Source organism: Opisthocomus hoazin, chromosome 1 (assembly GCF_030867145.1).
Source record: "Opisthocomus hoazin isolate bOpiHoa1 chromosome 1, bOpiHoa1.hap1, whole genome shotgun sequence".
Classification (NCBI taxonomy): Eukaryota; Metazoa; Chordata; class Aves; order Opisthocomiformes; family Opisthocomidae; genus Opisthocomus; species Opisthocomus hoazin.
This window is the reverse complement of record NC_134414.1, coordinates 26,396,743-26,414,639: the sequence shown is the minus strand read 5'-3', so window position 1 is coordinate 26,414,639 and position 17,897 is coordinate 26,396,743. Positions and strand designations below refer to the sequence as shown.

Sequence of the window (17,897 nt, the reverse complement as noted above, 5' to 3'; positions counted from 1 at the left end):
ACCTGCATCTTTCAGTATGTGCAGAAGAGTCAGTGATATTCTTCACTGGCATGATTTGAAGCCAGGTGCTCTAAATATTTTTCCAAAAGAGTAAACAAACAAAATTGAAGTTGGCTATGACCAAGTGTGTATTTTTATTACAGTTTTAAGTAATTTGCCACAGACAGTGTAAAAAGATGAAATTCTATTAATTTTTGAGCTTAAATTTTATATTAGGGGAAGGGGTTGTTTACAGGACTCAAGAATGGCAGTAACTGACTTCTACATAAACAGAACAGTCCTCCAGCTTCTTTCTATTTTTAATCATTCCACCTGAAACAAATATATTACCATAATTTCAAAGTGACTTCAGTAACAATGTTTGCTTTTGGTCTGATAGCCTCAGATCAGTCCAAAAGTAGTATCGGCCTTTTGCATTTCACTTTTTTGAAGTCAAGATGATAGAAGTAGCTTAACTACTGTAGTTACCCTTGGAATTAAATCAGTTTGCACTTCAGAAAATAAAGTCCCTTTTGAGAAACATGCCTTTTTCCTCTCTTGGAGTGTTAGCATAGTGGCTGGCCAAGAAAGCAGCCCAAGAGGTTTCCAAAATGTTGCCTTTTTAACAAGCAGTTGCAGACACTGATTGAATGCTGCCTAATTTATTTCAATGCTCAAGGGCTCTCCTTGGTTGCCAGAATAGGGAGCTTGAGCTCCAGTGAAGCTTTGGAAATTCCTGCTGTTTGGGCAAGTGTCAATTATAGTTTCCAAAGCTGTAAGTGGCAATAAATTGGCTATAAATACAATTTCAAAGCAGCAGTGAGTCTTCCCAATCAGTGTGCTGGCACTAGGGCTGTCAGATGCTAGGTGGATGTCCATGAGAGTCCACACGAAAGGAGAGGTACAGGAGGTAAAAGCCAAACTTTTTGGAAGATACAATATCTTTATTGCTCTGAATTTACCTGTACAGGTGCTGAGCTGTTGTATTAAAATGACCAGGCTCGGTCTCTGCCAGCAGTAATTAAGTGCAGAGTTAGAGGCAGCTCAGCATGCCCACTGCCATTCGATATTTCTGAAAATGTCTTCAAAGGCTTTTACGAGCAGTAAAGGACTCAAAGAAAGCCAGAAAGGACTGCGAGGTGAAACTCAGCATTTTCTTGCCCAGTCAAACAAGAAATATTACCCTTTTAAGATCTGAGAGAACAGCGTTTAGCAACAGCTACATAAAAGCGTATGTTGTCTGCAAGGTGTAGATAGGTGCCTAACATTTTCAAAGTGCTCTGCAAATTGTCCCTTTTTTTTGCTGGACTGTGACTGTAATTCATGTAAAACACGTCCTAATGAGAATCTCTCTCCTCACGAAATGCTAAGGCTGTTTTATTCTGAAACAGTGAAAAGAGGAATTACATTTTATTGCATATATTCTCCGGTGCCCTTTGAATGCTTCCATATGTTATGTGTTTACTTTAGCTAGCGACAGCTAAAAATAAAACTAGATTTAATTTAAGGGCTCTGACGGATGAGCCCTAGAGGGTTTTGCTGGTGGCAGCTCTAAATGCTACTTCTCTTAGCTGTGTCTCCTTTCCCTCTGCCCAAGGTTACAGCCTGTCTCAGGGCAGTAGCAGACCACGACACGGCCGTGGGTCCATGTCCGAGCTCGTGATGCTGCCGGGAGCGGTGGCTTTGTGCTGGGCATCGGGCTGGCGGATGGAGGTGGCTCAGGGAGGGCTACCCCCTGTTTCGCTGCTGGAGCGGCAGCCTCTTGCAGGGGCAGGGTGCCGGTGGGTACGGCTACCCCGTCGCCATGCTGAAACCGCCGCAGCCAAATGCTTTGGCATTGACCTCTCAAAGCCCCTCAACTCAGAAGCGTGATGTAAATGTGTCGGCTGTCATACACAGACTTCTGAGGTTTTTCCTATTTTTTTTAAAGTGTTAACATTGCTATTAGATGGTGGGAAGCTGCAAGTTTAAATTTTTACTTAGGTTGCAATGGGGAGCATTAAAAGGCTTAGGTAAGGCAGGTCAGTATAGTGCATTTGGTGTTCGTTTCTGTCTGCTGAAATTGTGGGGCAGGGGTTCCTCCATCAGGACACAGTAGTACGTGCTAAGGATGAAGATTTAGTGTTAACTTAGAACCCCTTCTTACAGAACAAGGCAAATACAGCTTTTGTGCTTATTTTTTTGTGGTGCTCCTGTTTTCTGCCAAATCTCATTACACTGTCAATTTTTATCTTAACTTCATGGCACAAGAAATGACTGAAGATTACTGGTCTTTGTGTCAGTGGGCCACATGAAAAACACAATTCTTGTTTATAGGAGGGCAAGTTTAATCTGTTTTTCATTTACAACTGAATTTTGAGTGATACAGGTTGTAAGTCTGAAACTCTGACCTAGATGAAGTCGATGGAAAATCTCCTAAATTCACGCTAAGTGTTGAGAACTGTTACAACCAACTTTTGCTACTGTCTTAATGAACAAATTCCATTATTCTGGATTTCAAGGGTTTTTTTTTAATTTTTCACATCATGGAAGTACTGTATATTGTTAGACATAAGCTTTCGTCAGAAATTTGGATGTATTCTTTTTATAGCTATTGTTTTATAGTTTTAAGTGATGTTGCGCTTGGCACTGAAAGCACACACAAAGTTCTTCTCCTGTAGAATGGACAGTGTAAAGATCTAAGGAAGGCAAGTATAAGAGACCAGGAGAACAAAAACACTGGACTATGATGATAGAGGGTGTTCACTATTAGAAGGATGTTGCCACCTTTGTGGGAATAGGCCTCAAGTTGCACCAGGGGAGGTTTATAAATTTCTTCAGTGAAAAGGTTATCAAGCGCTGGAACAGGCTGCCCAGGGAAGTGGTTGAGTCACCACCCCACAGGTATTCAAGATGTGTAGATGTGGCATTTAGAGACATGGTGTAGTGGTGGACTTGGTAGTGTTATGTTAATGGTAGACTGGATGATCTTAAGGGTTTTTTCCAACCTAGAGACAGGTTTTGTAGATTGAGCAGCCAAAGTGGGTTTGCAGGAGAGGATGGAAGGATGAGCAAGGAAGTCTGGTAGGGTTAGATATGTAGGTTGCTCCAAGGTTGGTTTTGCAGTGAGCTCCAAATGTGGTTTGGAAAGGACTTCATTTCCATAGCTAGGAACGCTTAAACACATGAAAATACCGTTCTTGTTTTTGTTGTTGTTGTTGCATTGCAGGTCAATAGCTTTGACATAAGCAACGTGTCCCACAACCACGCTCGAGCCGTGCTTTCGCAGCCCTGCTCGGTGCTGCACCTCACCGTGCTGAGGGAGCGGCGGTTCGGCAGCCGCACGCACAGCCACGCGGACACCACCAGCTCCCCGCGCGAAGACAGCTTTCAGGTGACGCTGCACAAACGCGACTCCAGCGAGCAGCTTGGCATTAAACTTGTACGCAGAACGGATGAGCCGGGAGTTTTTATTCTCGACCTTTTGGAAGGGGGGTTGGCTGCTCAAGACGGCAGGCTCTGCAGCAACGACCGCGTACTTGCAATTAATGGACATGACTTGAAGCACGGGACACCTGAGCTCGCTGCTCAGGTTATACAGGTAATTTGCATTCTCTGCCTGAGTCCTTAGCTCAGCTTTATTTCTTGGGCAAAGCCTGGGATAGAGTGTGTCCTGGACGGAACAGCTTGTGTAACGCTTAAAAGCCTGCAGCGATGCAATCTGCTGTGATGATGTTCTGGAAATAATAGTGCAAAAGAGGGTTTGCTTTGGCACCTACCAGATGAACTGCACCTCCTCAGAAGTGAGAAGTGCATCAGTCTTCCCTGGCCTACAGCCTGAAGAATACTGCTCGTGTGAGCAAAGAGAGTACCATGTAGCTTATTACTTAGAAGAAAAACAAAAGAGGATTATTGTTATATTTATGTATGTACTGTGGTTTTAATCTCTCAGTAAGCTCTATAAAAGTGGGCTTTGTTTTGTATGGATTTGCCTGTGCATGGAATTGGGGTTAAAACAGGAAAGTGATTTGTCAGACTTCGTAGAGGCAACAGGTGGCAGCTGGGAAGATGAAAATAGGTCTCCCGTGAGTCTCGTGCAATAAAACTCATTTCCTGAGTGTGCAAGAAGGGGCTGTTCCCAATGTCTGGCTCCGCTCTGGACACAAATATTACCAAGTATTGCTTGATGCAGTGTGACATACGACCCTTCCCTCGTCCCACAGGAAAACCTTTACTCCATGCCTTTCTCCCAGTCTGTAAGGAAACAACTGCAGCACAGTGGTGCTTCCTGCTGATGGGATGTTGGTGAAAATTGCTCTGTTTTTAGGGAAGTTGGAATAGACCAGCAGTAGGCTCTTGCAGTCTGGTGCAATCATCTTTGCTTAGTGCAGCACCACAGAGAACTCCGATACAAATGAGTAGTGAATATTTGTTTCGGGAATCATTTCAAGAGCTTCCCTTGCAGTTAAAGGAAAATAACAACAATCTTGGGAAGTGTAATTTCAGTTTCCCAGTTTTTGGATATAGTGAAGTGGTCAGAATTTTACACTGGGTAACTTTTATCTATCGAGGTGTGTTTTTTTGCGGCAATGGAAAGAGTTGATGTTTTATTTGCCATCTGGTAGCTGAGTCTCCTGATACTTCCCAAACTCCTGAATTTGATGGTCTGCTCATATATAACATCTTTCTTGGAATTCTCTTTGGGAAGTACCAGAGGTATTCAGAGCTTTTGAACAAAATCTGCAGATCCCAGAGCCATCGCCTGGACATTTCTTCCTTTTACTGCTGCGTGTTGCAGAAGTTTGCAGAGGCTGCACATGGAATTGTGTGATTTCTAACGTTTGAAGTTCGTTAACACGAAGTGAGAAACGGTCCTTTCGGCAAAGGATTTCCAGGTGGTGTAAATGTAACAGCAGAGGCAAAGGAGCCGTCCTAGGGAATATTGCAGCAAGCAGCAAGTAAAGGGACTGTTCAGTCTAAGCAGTTTGTGGCACCCTCAGGAACTGGAAAACAAGTTCTGTTCTTGTCTTATTTCATATTTTATCACACATTTTTCCTCCCTCACTGCTGATGATCAATATCCTATCAACTTCATTACTTTGTTTTATATATTCAACAGGCTAGTGGGGAAAGAGTGAATTTGATCATCTCTAGACCCCTGAAGTCACAGACAGTCAGTATTATCCGAGACACCGGGACTCACAACAGCAACGCACACCAACACCAGTCCCAGCAGCTGTATCACAGCAGACCCAACTCACATAAGGTTGGTGTTTGTCTTTCTAAGAGGTATAAATACCATTTTACTCGTGTGATGGTCTAAGTGTGTAGCAAGGCAAAGCTGGAAGAAAGAGTTATATCTTTTTTTTTACCTACTTAAAAAAAACAAAAACAAACACCTTCCATGTATGCCAGTAATGCGTCATGTCTGGAATGGGAACAAAAGATATGCAACAGCTTTTCAGTATTTTTTTGGATTTGCTGGCTGCAGTGAAAGAGCTTGTCTAACACAGTGGCCCATGTGCTACTGCTTCATGGGAGAGCTGTCATTCAAGAATGTTATTTTTTTGTTGCCAATGTGCTGGCTGCAGCCAGCAAGGACAGGAGATGTGGCGCACACCATCCAGCATGTAAAGAGCATATTGGAGGGATGTGTCGTCTCCTTCATGAGCCAAGAATGCTGGCTGCAAGGCTGCCAAGTTCTGCAGGGTCAGTCAGGGAGAGAAAGGCAGAATGAAGAGGCTTTCATGAAGCTAGTGTGAAATTATTTGAAAGGCCTGCAGAAATAAAGCCTGTGCTTGCAATGCTCTTGTAGTTAGAGAGATATGACTTCTCGCTGTTGACAAGTTGTTTTTGCGAAATAGTTATCATGTTGACTGTGTCAACCAAGTCCCCTTTCCTCCTGTCCACTCTGTTGGCATCACTGTTTAACACTATACTGCTGTTGGGAGGGTTTACATGTGTTGATAGTGTTTTCTTTTAAAAGTTTGGGTGGTTTCAGAGAAGAGCAAGTGAGGGTCTAGGAAGCTTGTTTTCCTCCTGAGGGACAAAAGTGAGGCTCCTGAATACAGTTAGTGGCTATTAGTACTTGCCACAATGTTAGGCCGTGTCAACACAATGATTGCAGCTCATCTAGATCAGAGCTTGAACCCGCTTTCCGTCTGCCAGCATGGGTTGTGATCATATCGCAGTTCCAAAGCTGATCCGTTGGCTGAGCTGATTTCCCTCACGTATCAATACCATCCCTGGCCTCTTCCGAAGTGGAAAGTCCCACGTAACCACAAGTGGACATTTCCCATGTTTCATACCGTTTGTCTTTGCCTCTCTCTCATTAATCTACAGTTGGCTGAGGAGTCTTGTGGCTTAAAAAATGTTTATGTAATTGCATGGCACCAGCCAGTTAGTCCTAAAGCCTGAAGAATTAAGCAGGAGCTGTCTTTATAAGCTATGCTATGTATACGTTTTGCTATATATGTGCTTAAGACATGTATACGAAGAGCAGAGTCAGTCAGAAGGAGCATGTGGCATTGGAAGTTGAAGAAAGCAGTGTTGTCATTTTCCAAGAGGAGGCAGGGGAGTGAATAAGTATTTGTAGTTAGAAGAATCTCTCAGGTTATTTCTTCTGTTATTTTGGATTCCTTGGAAATACTCTGTTGATTTAAGATGCTACTACACATGCATGTGGTGTGGTTTGAATGTATGACTAAATATCCTGAAGAGGAAGGGATTCAGCAAATAAAATATACTTTGATTCAGGTTTATGTCCTTTTGATGGGGCGAAACTAAATATGGGCTAAACTTCATATTTCAGGTGTTAGAAAATGAAACACAGAATATCTTCTTTCTTCAAGTTTGGATCTTCATTGTAATCATTAGGAAGTCTGCACAAGAGACCCGTTACTAGCCTGTAGCATTGATTGGCCTTAGTTACTTTGTGCTCTGGGAGATTCTACACACGAGCTGCGAAAGAAGACATGATGTATAAGAGCTTTAAATGGTTCTCTCTTTGTCATCATCAAAACACGTGTTTTCATTACTTAGGAGCTTCTTTGTAGTTCTGGGCCATATTCTACTGATAAATGAGGTAATGCTGATGTTCACCAAGACATCGAAAGATTTATTTCTGGTTTGTGTCTGCTCTTTTGACCATATGATTTTGTAATGCAGTCCTAAAATGTAGCCTATTCCAGTATAGGATGCTAAGAAAAACTGGAGTGAGATTTTCAGGACGGGCCTGTATAATCTTTCTGTCCATGTTTAAATATCTACCTGAGTGGCTTTGGGTTTTTTTTCTGACCTGGAGGAAATGCAGCTGAAGCTGATTTGCACTACTTAGTCCTTTTAAACCATTCTGTTAAAGTGCCAAATTATAGCTTTGGGATGTATTTAGTTGTGTTTTGTTCTGTTTTTTTAAGTTTTAACACTGTTATTTTTCCTTGTCAAACAGGATCTCTCCCAATGTGTTACATGCCAAGAAAAGCACATTACTGTGAAAAAAGAGCCACATGAATCTCTGGGAATGACAGTGGCGGGAGGCAGAGGCAGCAAAAGTGGCGAACTGCCCATCTTCGTGACAAGCGTACAGCCTCACGGGTGTTTGGCAAGAGACGGCAGGATTAAGCGAGGTGGGGCTTGGCTTTCCTGGTGGCATGGGTGGCCTCTGATTGCTGTTTGATGAGTACGTGCTCTGGGGTCACGTGGCATCAAAAAGTCTTTTCACAGATTCAGAGAAGCACTGATGGATGCTTTTCTTCATGTTTCAATAACGGAAATAGAGTATTTAGTACGGCACTTCCACCTTTTCTAGGAAAGGGATGTTTAGAGAACGATATCAGGGGAAGCGGATGAGACCAGGAAATGTCTGGTTAAATTCTTTAAAGCTGCCAGTAGTCCCCGGAGCTGAGAGTCTGGTGCGATGCTTTGTACTGTAGTGCACACATCCTGGTTTTGTGTTCAATGGGGTGGGCTGGGCCCCGTCTCTGTCCGAGCAATCTCCACTACTCAGCGTGATGTCTGGACAGCAGAGATGCTCTGATGACAGGCCACAGCTCACCCGTGCTAAGTTTACCCCCGAAGCTACGTCAGTATTGACCCTGGTTCCTGAATGGTTCCTGAATGGTTCCTTATCCTTTGGGACAGCTTGGGTTTGCTGGTCTGCAGGGGTGCTACAGCACCCGTCCATGTTCCTCAGCTTTGCAGAAAGGAACGGGAAGGTGGAGGTTAGACTCGGTGTAGGGGAAGGCAGTCCTGCCGGATCGATAGCAAAGCATTTGACAATTAAAACATATTGTGCCGTATGTGAAACAAAGACTGCCTATGGGATCTCTGTGATTCAGAGTTCACAGAATTACAGATTGTTTAGGAAAGAAATTTAGGAAAGATAACTTCACAGATTGCAGATTTAAAAAGAACAGTGTGGGAGCATCCTTGTATGCTTCTGAGAGAGGGAGATTTACACCCACATACCAACGGGCATGGTTTCTTTTTCTGTACTACTATGAATAACTCACTTGATGGAAGAATCGCAATTGCTCTTTCATTGTGTAGCATTAAAGTAGCCACAGCAGCAACAAAAGTGATTTGAAGTGAAGCTGCACCTCAACTTCAGGTTTCCCTGAGAGGACAAAGCTTTTAAAAAAAGAGTCTCATTCCAAATGTGATGCAGGTGTTTGCACTTTTGCTTTGGTTTTTCTGGCTTTCATCAGAGAGACGTGTGAAAGGGGAGACTGTCACTGCTTGGACAGAAAATAACATTGTTGTTTACATCCTGAGACTTTTAAAAATACTCTGAAATAAAATAAAAATTGTGGCAAATTTTTCGTGGCTTTGACTCTTTCCGGATTATCTTTGTAGAGATGCCTGCTTTTTCTTCTGATGGACTGGGTTTTGTACCAACCTTTCCAGTAGTTTTTTGAATTCCATTTTGTTCTCCCGAATACCAAGTTAGAAAAAGCAGATGACCTAAAAGACTCTGTGGAGCCTCACTCATCTGCAGGAGTTGGTTACTTTGTGGTGCCTATATTGTTCCTTCCATCAGTCTTCCTTCCCTTTTAAAGTTAGGGTGGACCTAAGATCTGTCACTGGAAACGATTAAGTAGTGGCATCTGCAAAAGCAGTTGCAGCCGAGATGGTGAGGTGCCTAGGTAATTTCTGTCTCAAATTTTCCGGGTGATGTACCATAGAAGCCACATTATTTGATGTTTGTGGAAATAAGTTATACTGATCCAGCTTAACAGTTCAATACATTAATGTTTCAAACTGACAGTATAAGTGTTCAGAGCTATGCACATTCCCGGGCTGTTAGTTCTGACTGTCTCAGCTCCAAAAAATACAGTATTAAATGAAACCCTGGTGCAGGAGGTGCTGTCAGCAGGAACAGCTCCGAGAGACTGATGTGTTTGTTCTCGCTTGCGCCTTTGAACAGGCGATGTGCTGCTGAACATCAACGGCATCGATTTGACTAACCTAAGTCACAGCGAGGCGGTGGCCATGCTGAAGGCTAGTGCTGCTTCTTCGGTGGTCGCCCTGAAAGCCCTGGAAGTCCAGATTGTAGAAGAACAGCCCCAGGCCAACGAAGAACAATTGAGTACCGTCAGTGAAAATGAGTACGATGCCAGCTGGTCACCATCATGGGTCATGTGGCTGGGACTTCCAAGGTACGGAATTAATTGATAAATAATTAGTTACCTGTTTTAAGCTAAGTCTGAGAGAATTACAAAAGCAGAGACACTACTAGTTGCAGCACATCTGCCCTTATTTCTGCCCGACTGACCACCTCAGCTATATTTGGTTGGCAGTGTGCTTACAAAGCGGACTGTGAACAGGAGCAGTGTTTTACTTGGGGAAACTGGAAGATGAATTAGCTTGGTTTGTCCCTTCACAAACGGTAGTAAATACCCATGTGGATTCTTCTCATTGAACACAAATCATCTTTTCTGTCGTTTAACCCTTTTGTAACTTTCTGTAGAATATCTGAAATCAGAGAGATTGTTAATAACAACAGAAAGTATATACCCATATGTCTCTGCTAATCTGCTACCTAAATTTACAAGGCCAAATACATAACTTCAGAATATTGGATCAGAGTTGCCATTCCTTCAGACTCTTGACACGGGTCTCTTGAACACATGTGAGCCTGTAGTTAACAAATCCCCATGTTTTTTTTTTCCAAGAACCCATGGCCATCTCTGCCAAACGCAAAAACTGTTCAGGCTTTGCAGTGAGTTCCCTCCCCTTAACTAATCTGTGGTCTGCTGGGCATCACCATGTTTCATTTTTACTCTTCTGTTTTTCAGTCTCTTGTAACTACAGCTATAAGCTCATTCTGGCATTGCTTGCTATCAAGAAAAGCTCCCACTACAGCGAGCAGCTTTGTTAAATTCAGTCAGGGTGCGCAGGTTAATTCCTCTCCCTCTGATAGATATACCGGGCTCAGGTCTGTAGTTTAAGCATAAAATCATAACAAGAACCAGGTGTATGTGTAGCAGAGTGCAACTGAAGAGAACAGAACCATGTGTTGGCCCTCCAGAGATTTCACACTTTTTAAGAGTTTTACTATCAGTTAATTTCTCTTCCGTTTAAGTATTAATGAGTTATCTAATCTCAATAAGCACAATAAGCAGCTCTCAGTTTTGGCAGAGTACTTCCTTTCATGCTTCGCAGTGGTTTATTGCTTATATACTACAGATGCACATGTATGGCTCCTAAAGTTTTGTTACGCATTGTACTGCTGTTCTTAAAAGGAGTGGTGTACATCAGTAAAGAACTTGGCATCTTTTTTACCCAAAAGTTAATTTCTGTGTTGTTTGGTTTGTTGGTTGTTTTTTTTTAAATTACAGTCATTGCAAACTTCATTGGCAAGAATTGATTTTCACTGGGGGAGATAACCAGTACAGTTCATGAAGCGTGATCTCCATTATTTACATTCTGTGCAATAACATCGTTAATCATTTATATTTTCATTACTCATGATCCATCAGTGCAGAGCTTGTGAAGATGATGCATGGGTTTTTTGATCTTTACTCAAAGTAGAAAAAGCCTAAACTGACTGGGGGTGGAAGAAAAACCCACTGCATTTTTGGCTTGCAAACTAAACACATCAGGTACCCATTTTCCACCCACGTTCTTGCCACCTGTGAAATCCCTAAAATGCCATGCTATTACTGCCAGTTTACAGAGTTAACTGTGTTTCAGTAATTCTTCTAGTACTGCATTATTCTAGCACTGTGTTATTTCTTTTAAAACACTTTTCTGTCTCAAGATTGTGGGTTTTTTTGGTAATCAGTTTGAATACTGCGGAATTACTCTGGGAACAGAAGTCCCATCACCATCCCTCTGCTACTCTTCCACGCTTAGCACAGTGGTAATGATGAGACAGCAGGTGTTGTGTCTACTATAAAAATATCTGTATGTGCTATACATGGCTTTTTCTCTTGCTGTCCTGTGCTTCCATTCCACAGCTGCCTACATAGCTGCCATGACGTAGTTCTGCGGCGAAGCAATTTAGGGAGCTGGGGTTTCAGCATCGTTGGTGGCTACGAGGAGAACCACACGAACCAGCCTTTCTTCATTAAAACGATTGTTCTTGGAACTCCTGCATACTTTGATGGAAGATTAAAGTAAGCTAAAATAATAGTCATGATAATAATAATCAACACTTTTAAATAGTTACATGCTGGTGCAAATAATTGCTTAAGGAAATACATAGTAGCATCTCGTGCTGGGCGAATCCTGCAGCCCTGCAGTGCTTTGCCTCCCTGAGCAGTGGGATGCAAGGAAGCGCAGGGTGTTTCTGCTGGGGAAAGGGTGTCAGTGGTGGGGCTTGTGCTGGCACCTCCGCTGTCTTCCATCCATCTCCTCCGCAGCTGCAGTGCTGATGTCACCTGCTGCCTCCATCTCCCTGTTGCATACTTCTTTAGGCCAGGAGATTTGCAAAATGTGTGTGTGTAGAACTGGCTAGCTCATAACTTTTTTGTCTTTCTAGAGAACAGCAAAGAAATTAGAACTTATTTCTGTAAAGTGGGGAAAGCTGCTTTATCCTTTCATATAGACTTCTGAAGCCACTGTTGGAAACGCTGGTACTGAAGATGGGTGGTGCTGCTTTAATGGAAAGGCAAGAAAGTAGGTGCAAAAGTCAGTACGTCTGAAAAGATCGTTAAGGAACCGAGTGCCCCTGTCAGTGCCCTGAGAGTCATTAGTTGGCAGCAACAACACTGATAAAGGAGCCGAGTTCAGCAGAGGCTCCTGAGATGGGGGGAGCTGGAGCACTTGCCCTGCAAGGAGCGGCTGGGGGAGCTGGGCTTGCTGAGGCTGGAGCAGAGGCGTCTTTGTGGGCACCTGACAGCCCCTTCCAGTACAGATTATTGGGGAGATGGAGCCCAGGCTCTGCACAGTGGTGCAGGGCAAGAGGAAGAGAGACAGCGGGCACAAGCTGAGCAAAAGAAGTTGAGACTGGTTACAAGGAGAAACTGTTTCTCCATGAAGACAGGCAGGCAGCGGCAGAGGTTTCCCAATCTCAGTGCTTGGAGGTTTCCCAGACCTGACAGGATAAAGTCCTGAGCAACCTGGTCAGATCTCAGAGCTGACCTTGCTTTGAGCAGGAGGTGGGACTAAAGACCTCCTGAGGACCCCTCTGACCTTAAAGATTATTAAGCTATGCTAAGGCACCTGGAGGACAGGGGGGTGATTTGAGACAGCCAGCATGGCTTCGCAAAGGACAAGTCCTGCCTGACCAACCTAATGGCCTTCTATGACACAGTGACTACATCAGTGGACAATGGGTCATCTCTCTGGACTTCTTTAAGACCTTTGACATGGTCTCCCCCAACAACCTTCTCCTTGAATTGGAGAGAGATGGATTTGATGGGTGGACTGTTCAGTGGATGAGGAATTGATTGGATGGTCGCATCCAGAGGGTTTTAGCTGGGCTTGTTGCAATAGGACAAGGGGTAATGGCTTTAAACTAAGACAGGCTAGGCTTAGACTGGCTATAAGGAAGAAATGTTTTAAATGAAGATGGTGAAACCCTGGAACAGGTTTCTCAGAGAGGTGGTAGGTGCCCCATCCCTGGAAACATGCAAGGTCAAGTTGGATGGGGCTCTGAGCAACCTGATCTTGTTGAGGATGTCCCTGCTCATTGCTGGGGAGTTGGACTAGATGACCTGTAAAGGTCCCTTCCAACCCAACCCATTCTATGATTCTACTTACACATTATGTTTGGATGCAACCTTGAGGTCTAATATGTGTAGACGCATCTTAGCCTTGTGTGAGATTAGTTCAAAACTAGGATTTACAGTTCCTATTAATGGGTTTCTTGTTCATAAACTGATCTTTTGTGAAGGTGGCAGTGAAGAATATGCAACTTGAATTTTTATGGCATGATTTTTACGTGTAGATCTACTTACAAAGTAACTTAAGAAAAAATGTACTTATGCCTAGAGTCTTGCCAGTAATTGATTTTTTCAGTTCAATGACTAAATAAATAAATAAATGGGAAAATACCTTGCCTGAACACAAAATTAGATTTTTGTGGCCAACTATGAAACGGTTTGGATTAAACGAAAGATTTCAATTCAACCCAAAGGAAATAGTTTCAGATTGGGGGATTAATAACTAGAAGTCTTCACAGAAATGGAAATTCAAGCATCATTGCTAAGAAGAGGGGAAGGGCAGTTGTGGTCACACTTACCCCCTTGTAAGGAATGGAAAAGATGCTCTTGTGTGATATTGTGATATAGCACTCTCTGTTCAAATCTCACTGAGCATATGGACCAACAACCAGGGAGGGCTGCTTAGAGTCTGCACCATGAGTTCTGCTGGGGCAGGGCTTTTTGGAGATGTTCTGTTTTGTTTAAATTATCTAAAGGTTTTGTTTGACTAGAGAGGAAGGAAGAAAATAATTTGACAGTTCAACAGTTAAGACAGTTTTGTGCCTGGTGTGATTTTGTAGAAGGTGAAATTCCTTCAGCAGAAGGGCTGGGTGAGTGAGACCCCACTCAGGGAACTGTAGCATCGTGGTTTGGATCTTGGGGTACCTTGGTTCAGGCAGAGAAGTGCTTTTGCATGCACATATGACTGGTGTTGGTCACACCGCCTCTTCTTCCTCTGCTCTGTCCTAGTCGAGGGTACTGGCAGAGCTCAGGAGAGCAGCTTTCTGCCATCCGTTTTGGTTCCCCCAATAGCTGGGAGGATCAGTTTCAGCAAAGTCCTGTTTGATCTCCAGAGTCATGTTTGATTGCTCTGGGGGATGCCAAACGCACACTCAAGTCCCAGAGAGGAGATGCCTGGAGATGGAGCATGCTCAAAGTAGGAAGAACATAGGTGCTTTTTTGAAGTGTCTCTTGAGCTCATAAACACTGAAACTTAACCCTTCGAGTTCGATTTTCTCAAGGCCAACAGTCAGCATCCTCCCAAATTTCTGTTCCCTGCTTCAAAACGCAGAGATGCTACAGCTTCTCGGTTGAACCATCTGCCGAGGGAGATTTGAAGCCAAATGGTTACGTTTGACAAAATCGTAAGCCATTGAAAACAAGGTTCTGGGTTGGAATGTGGTTGGTAACCATAAGTTATCTTTATTTACACCTCCTACGGTAAAGGCATGTGTGGTGTAAATGTGTTATAATCCACACAAACAAACAGAAATACTTCTGTTATGTGCATGCTGTCTCGTTATGTTCTCTTGACTCCACTACATCTTTCCAGCTCTGTCTGTTCACGTTTTCCTACAGGTCAGCTCTTAATGCAGAATTATCTTTGTATTAGAATTGAAATCCAGTGATGTGGGGATTTCCCGGATGAGTTTCAGTAGTAAAAGAAACTTAAAATTGAACCCCTTTGAGGTTTTTAGCTTCACTTCCAACCTGATGCAAACCTATCAGCACAGCAATGAAATGCTGCTTGTTGATTTGTACTAGTTACTGAGACCAGTAGTGATCATTTGGGTTTTTTTCTTCTTGTATTTTTTAGGTGTGGTGACATGATTGTTGCTGTAAACGGACTATCCACGGTTGGAATGAGCCATTCTGCACTTGTTCCTATGCTGAAGGAGCAGAGGAACAAAGTGACTTTAACCGTGATTTGCTGGCCTGGAAGCCTCATATAGATTTGTGAATCACTTCGGTTCAAGCAGCGTCTTTTTCTAGATAGCTGGCACAAAAATCTCTTCTAGCTTTTTCTCCCTATTGATACAGCTGGTTACAAGCAGGGCCAAAACTGCTGTATTTTCTTTTTTTACAGGCTTCTCAGACTTACTCTATGTATCTTTCCGTTCTGAAGTAGTCATTTCTGTTTGCTATATCCATTGCTGATGCAAATGCAAATATCCACAAGCTCACAGAGAAACTCCTGCTCTGATATGGCTGTCATTGAGCTTTCCCCATCAGGCTTGTAGAGTCAGCAGAAGAACTTAGTGGTTCTTTGGGTTTCTCTGCACAGTCCTCAAGTTACATGTGATATATAAATGTAATAGCCATGTGCCCGTTCTTCCCTGAGAAGAGAACATGTGTCAGTACCGCAGTGACACAGCTGTCTGCTGCTAGGAACCAAAACCCGTTTCCAAAGGTACGTCTCTTCGTTTCGTAAGCCTTTCCGTTTTTGATTCAGTATTTCAGACTGCTTCAAGTAGTCCATCTTATTCATCAGAAATTACTCGGTCCCCCAAATTTTTCTTGCAGGGCATCAGCGTTCGCAGAAAAGTAGGACAAAAGCCTGATATTACTGGAATTTTTATAAAGTGCAATAATTTGACTCTTTGTTAGGAAACTTTAGTATATTACAGAGTTTGTATTCTATAATGACAAGAAATGTGGAAGTAATTACTGTTGCAACACTGGCAAGAATACACGTGCCCGAGATCGCCTTTGAGTGAGTGGCTTGCAGTATGAGACTTGACTTTACAAATGAATGTTTTGCTATGTCAGAGAATTTTGATGAACATTTTTATGAAGATCATTTTTACCGTTTCTATTGTAGTTGTCAGCTCTCTTTACTCATGTGTGGAAACTATACTTTGACTTGTACTTTCTAAATGATAGAATTATTTCTAGGAAAAAAACGAGCTATCAAGAAAACATACATTACTGTTTACAGGTGGCAGGCTAGAAGGAAGGCCCTTTGAACTCAAGTCCAACTACACAGCGAGCTGCAAAGTTCACTCTTATTCTGTCACCTCCTGACAAATGTGCAAATGCCTTGATACCAAATGCTGAAACGATCTCTCTTGCATTTCAGGATATTATTCTTTTTTTTTTTTTCCTTTAGAGAGCACCTGCTATTAAGTTGTCAGCAAGAGTAATACTGTTTATCTTGGATTGTATTTAGTATTTTTACAGACCAACCTGTAACTTCTAGACTTTGCCTTTCCACGACATTTGCAGGCTAAGCACCCGTTTGTTTAACAAAAGAGGGGTGGAGTGCAGAAAGAAATGTGCTGACCTGGAGCTAACCCCGTGTGTTGTCAGTGTTCTGCACGTCTGAAAAAGAGCTTCATTTATAAACCAGGTTCCCAGCCTGAACTGATTTTATGAATGACCTCTGTATTGTGTTATTAATTACTAGAGAATGTATTTGAGAATCACCGCATATTTCAATTGTGAAGCATGAACTTTATTTTCAAACTTAACCAGTATAATATCGGGGTGTATTATCGCATGTCATTAATTCCAGTACCTTTGTTTTCAAAAGAAATAAAGTTACTCTTTTGCAAAAAAAATTGTAAAAATGTCATATGAATGAAGTGGTTTTATTCTTCTCTGTAATGTATGCTGTTGGTTTAATTTCATAATATTAAAATACAAAAGAATATCCTCAACAGTACATTACTGTACTGAGAATCTTTGTTTCTGAAGCAAACACCAAACTTCTTTGATACTCTAACTGATTAGAGAACAAGTTTCCTCTCATCCCCAGCTGCTGTTTAACTGTATGCTTTGCTCTTAATGCATTTTTTTTTATGTAAAGTACAGCTTAGTGTAGACACTAGGGAAGATTTTGACATACATATTAAATTTAACGGTTTTTATTTTAAAAATTACATTTCTCATTCAAAACCCTGCAAAAATCAGATTTTTAGAAGTTCTTTTTCTTTTAGACGTGTATGTAACAAAAGCATGGCTTAGATTAAACTGTGCAGTTTTGTTTCTGTGTGCTGTAGCTTTTGATCAGAATATGTAGCGATAAAACTTTTTGAATTAATTCCCTTCCTGAATCATTTTTCCTCTTTCTCTTGTAGTGGCGTAGTTGGATTTTCTGTGCCTTCTGTTTTAAATTATTTCAAGATTATTTTTTTTTTCCCAGATATTGCTATGTAATTGTATGGTATTAGTGAAGGATGAATGAAAATAAAAGTTCATTCTACTCCTTGTAACAACTCAAAGTATTGGCTCACTCTTTGCAACAGCTATAGGTAGCTCGCTGCAGACTCAGTTTAAAGATTTTTTTTTTTTTTCCCTGCTGTGATTTATCATAAATTACAGTTGGTGAATGTGCCAAGAGAGTCTGAGAGCGTGCTCATCCTGCCAGGGCAGTGTACCAGCTGTAACCAGTAATTCCAGCACTGAGAAGTGTTGCTAAGGCGGAGGTGGGATCTGTGCCTCATGGTCCTTTGCCACAAGCAGCGCTCCCTCTTTTCCCCTCAACGCCAGCTGGTACCGATCCGCTAGAGGATGTTTTCACAGCACAGATTTAATGCAAGGAGACAGTCTTGCTGGAAACATCAGCTTTACAGCTGCAGCTTGAGCCTCCTGGCAATCCCTTCCCATCTCCACCTCCTGCAGGCAAGTGCGCTCTATCTTTAGACGTCTGCGAAGCTGGAGTCAGTCCAAAAGCAATTTCTTAATGATTTGCAGTAGAGTTGCCCAGAACCTGGATTGTTCTTCCTCACAGTAGTTTGTGGGTTACGAACAGAGGAGTTCCTTTAAAACAAAGCCATGCCTGTGTGCAGA

General features: G+C 42.4%; 1 protein-coding gene across 3 annotated transcripts in view; it reads left to right on the top strand.

The window, feature by feature from the left end:
• The window catches only part of LNX2 (ligand of numb-protein X 2), a 62,276-nt gene extending 45,610 nt beyond the window's left edge, over positions 1-16,666 (top strand). For all 3 annotated transcript variants that reach the window (XM_075419822.1, XM_075419838.1, XM_075419831.1), the window contains exons 5-10: positions 3,188-3,559; positions 5,078-5,224; positions 7,406-7,583; positions 9,383-9,614; positions 11,418-11,576; positions 14,923-16,666. In XM_075419822.1, coding sequence (XP_075275937.1) covers positions 3,188-3,559; positions 5,078-5,224; positions 7,406-7,583; positions 9,383-9,614; positions 11,418-11,576; positions 14,923-15,058 — 1,224 coding nt within the window. In that variant the 3' untranslated portion in view covers positions 15,059-16,666. The remainder of the gene's footprint in view (positions 1-3,187; positions 3,560-5,077; positions 5,225-7,405; positions 7,584-9,382; positions 9,615-11,417; positions 11,577-14,922) is intronic.
• Positions 16,667-17,897: the final 1,231 nt, after the last annotated feature.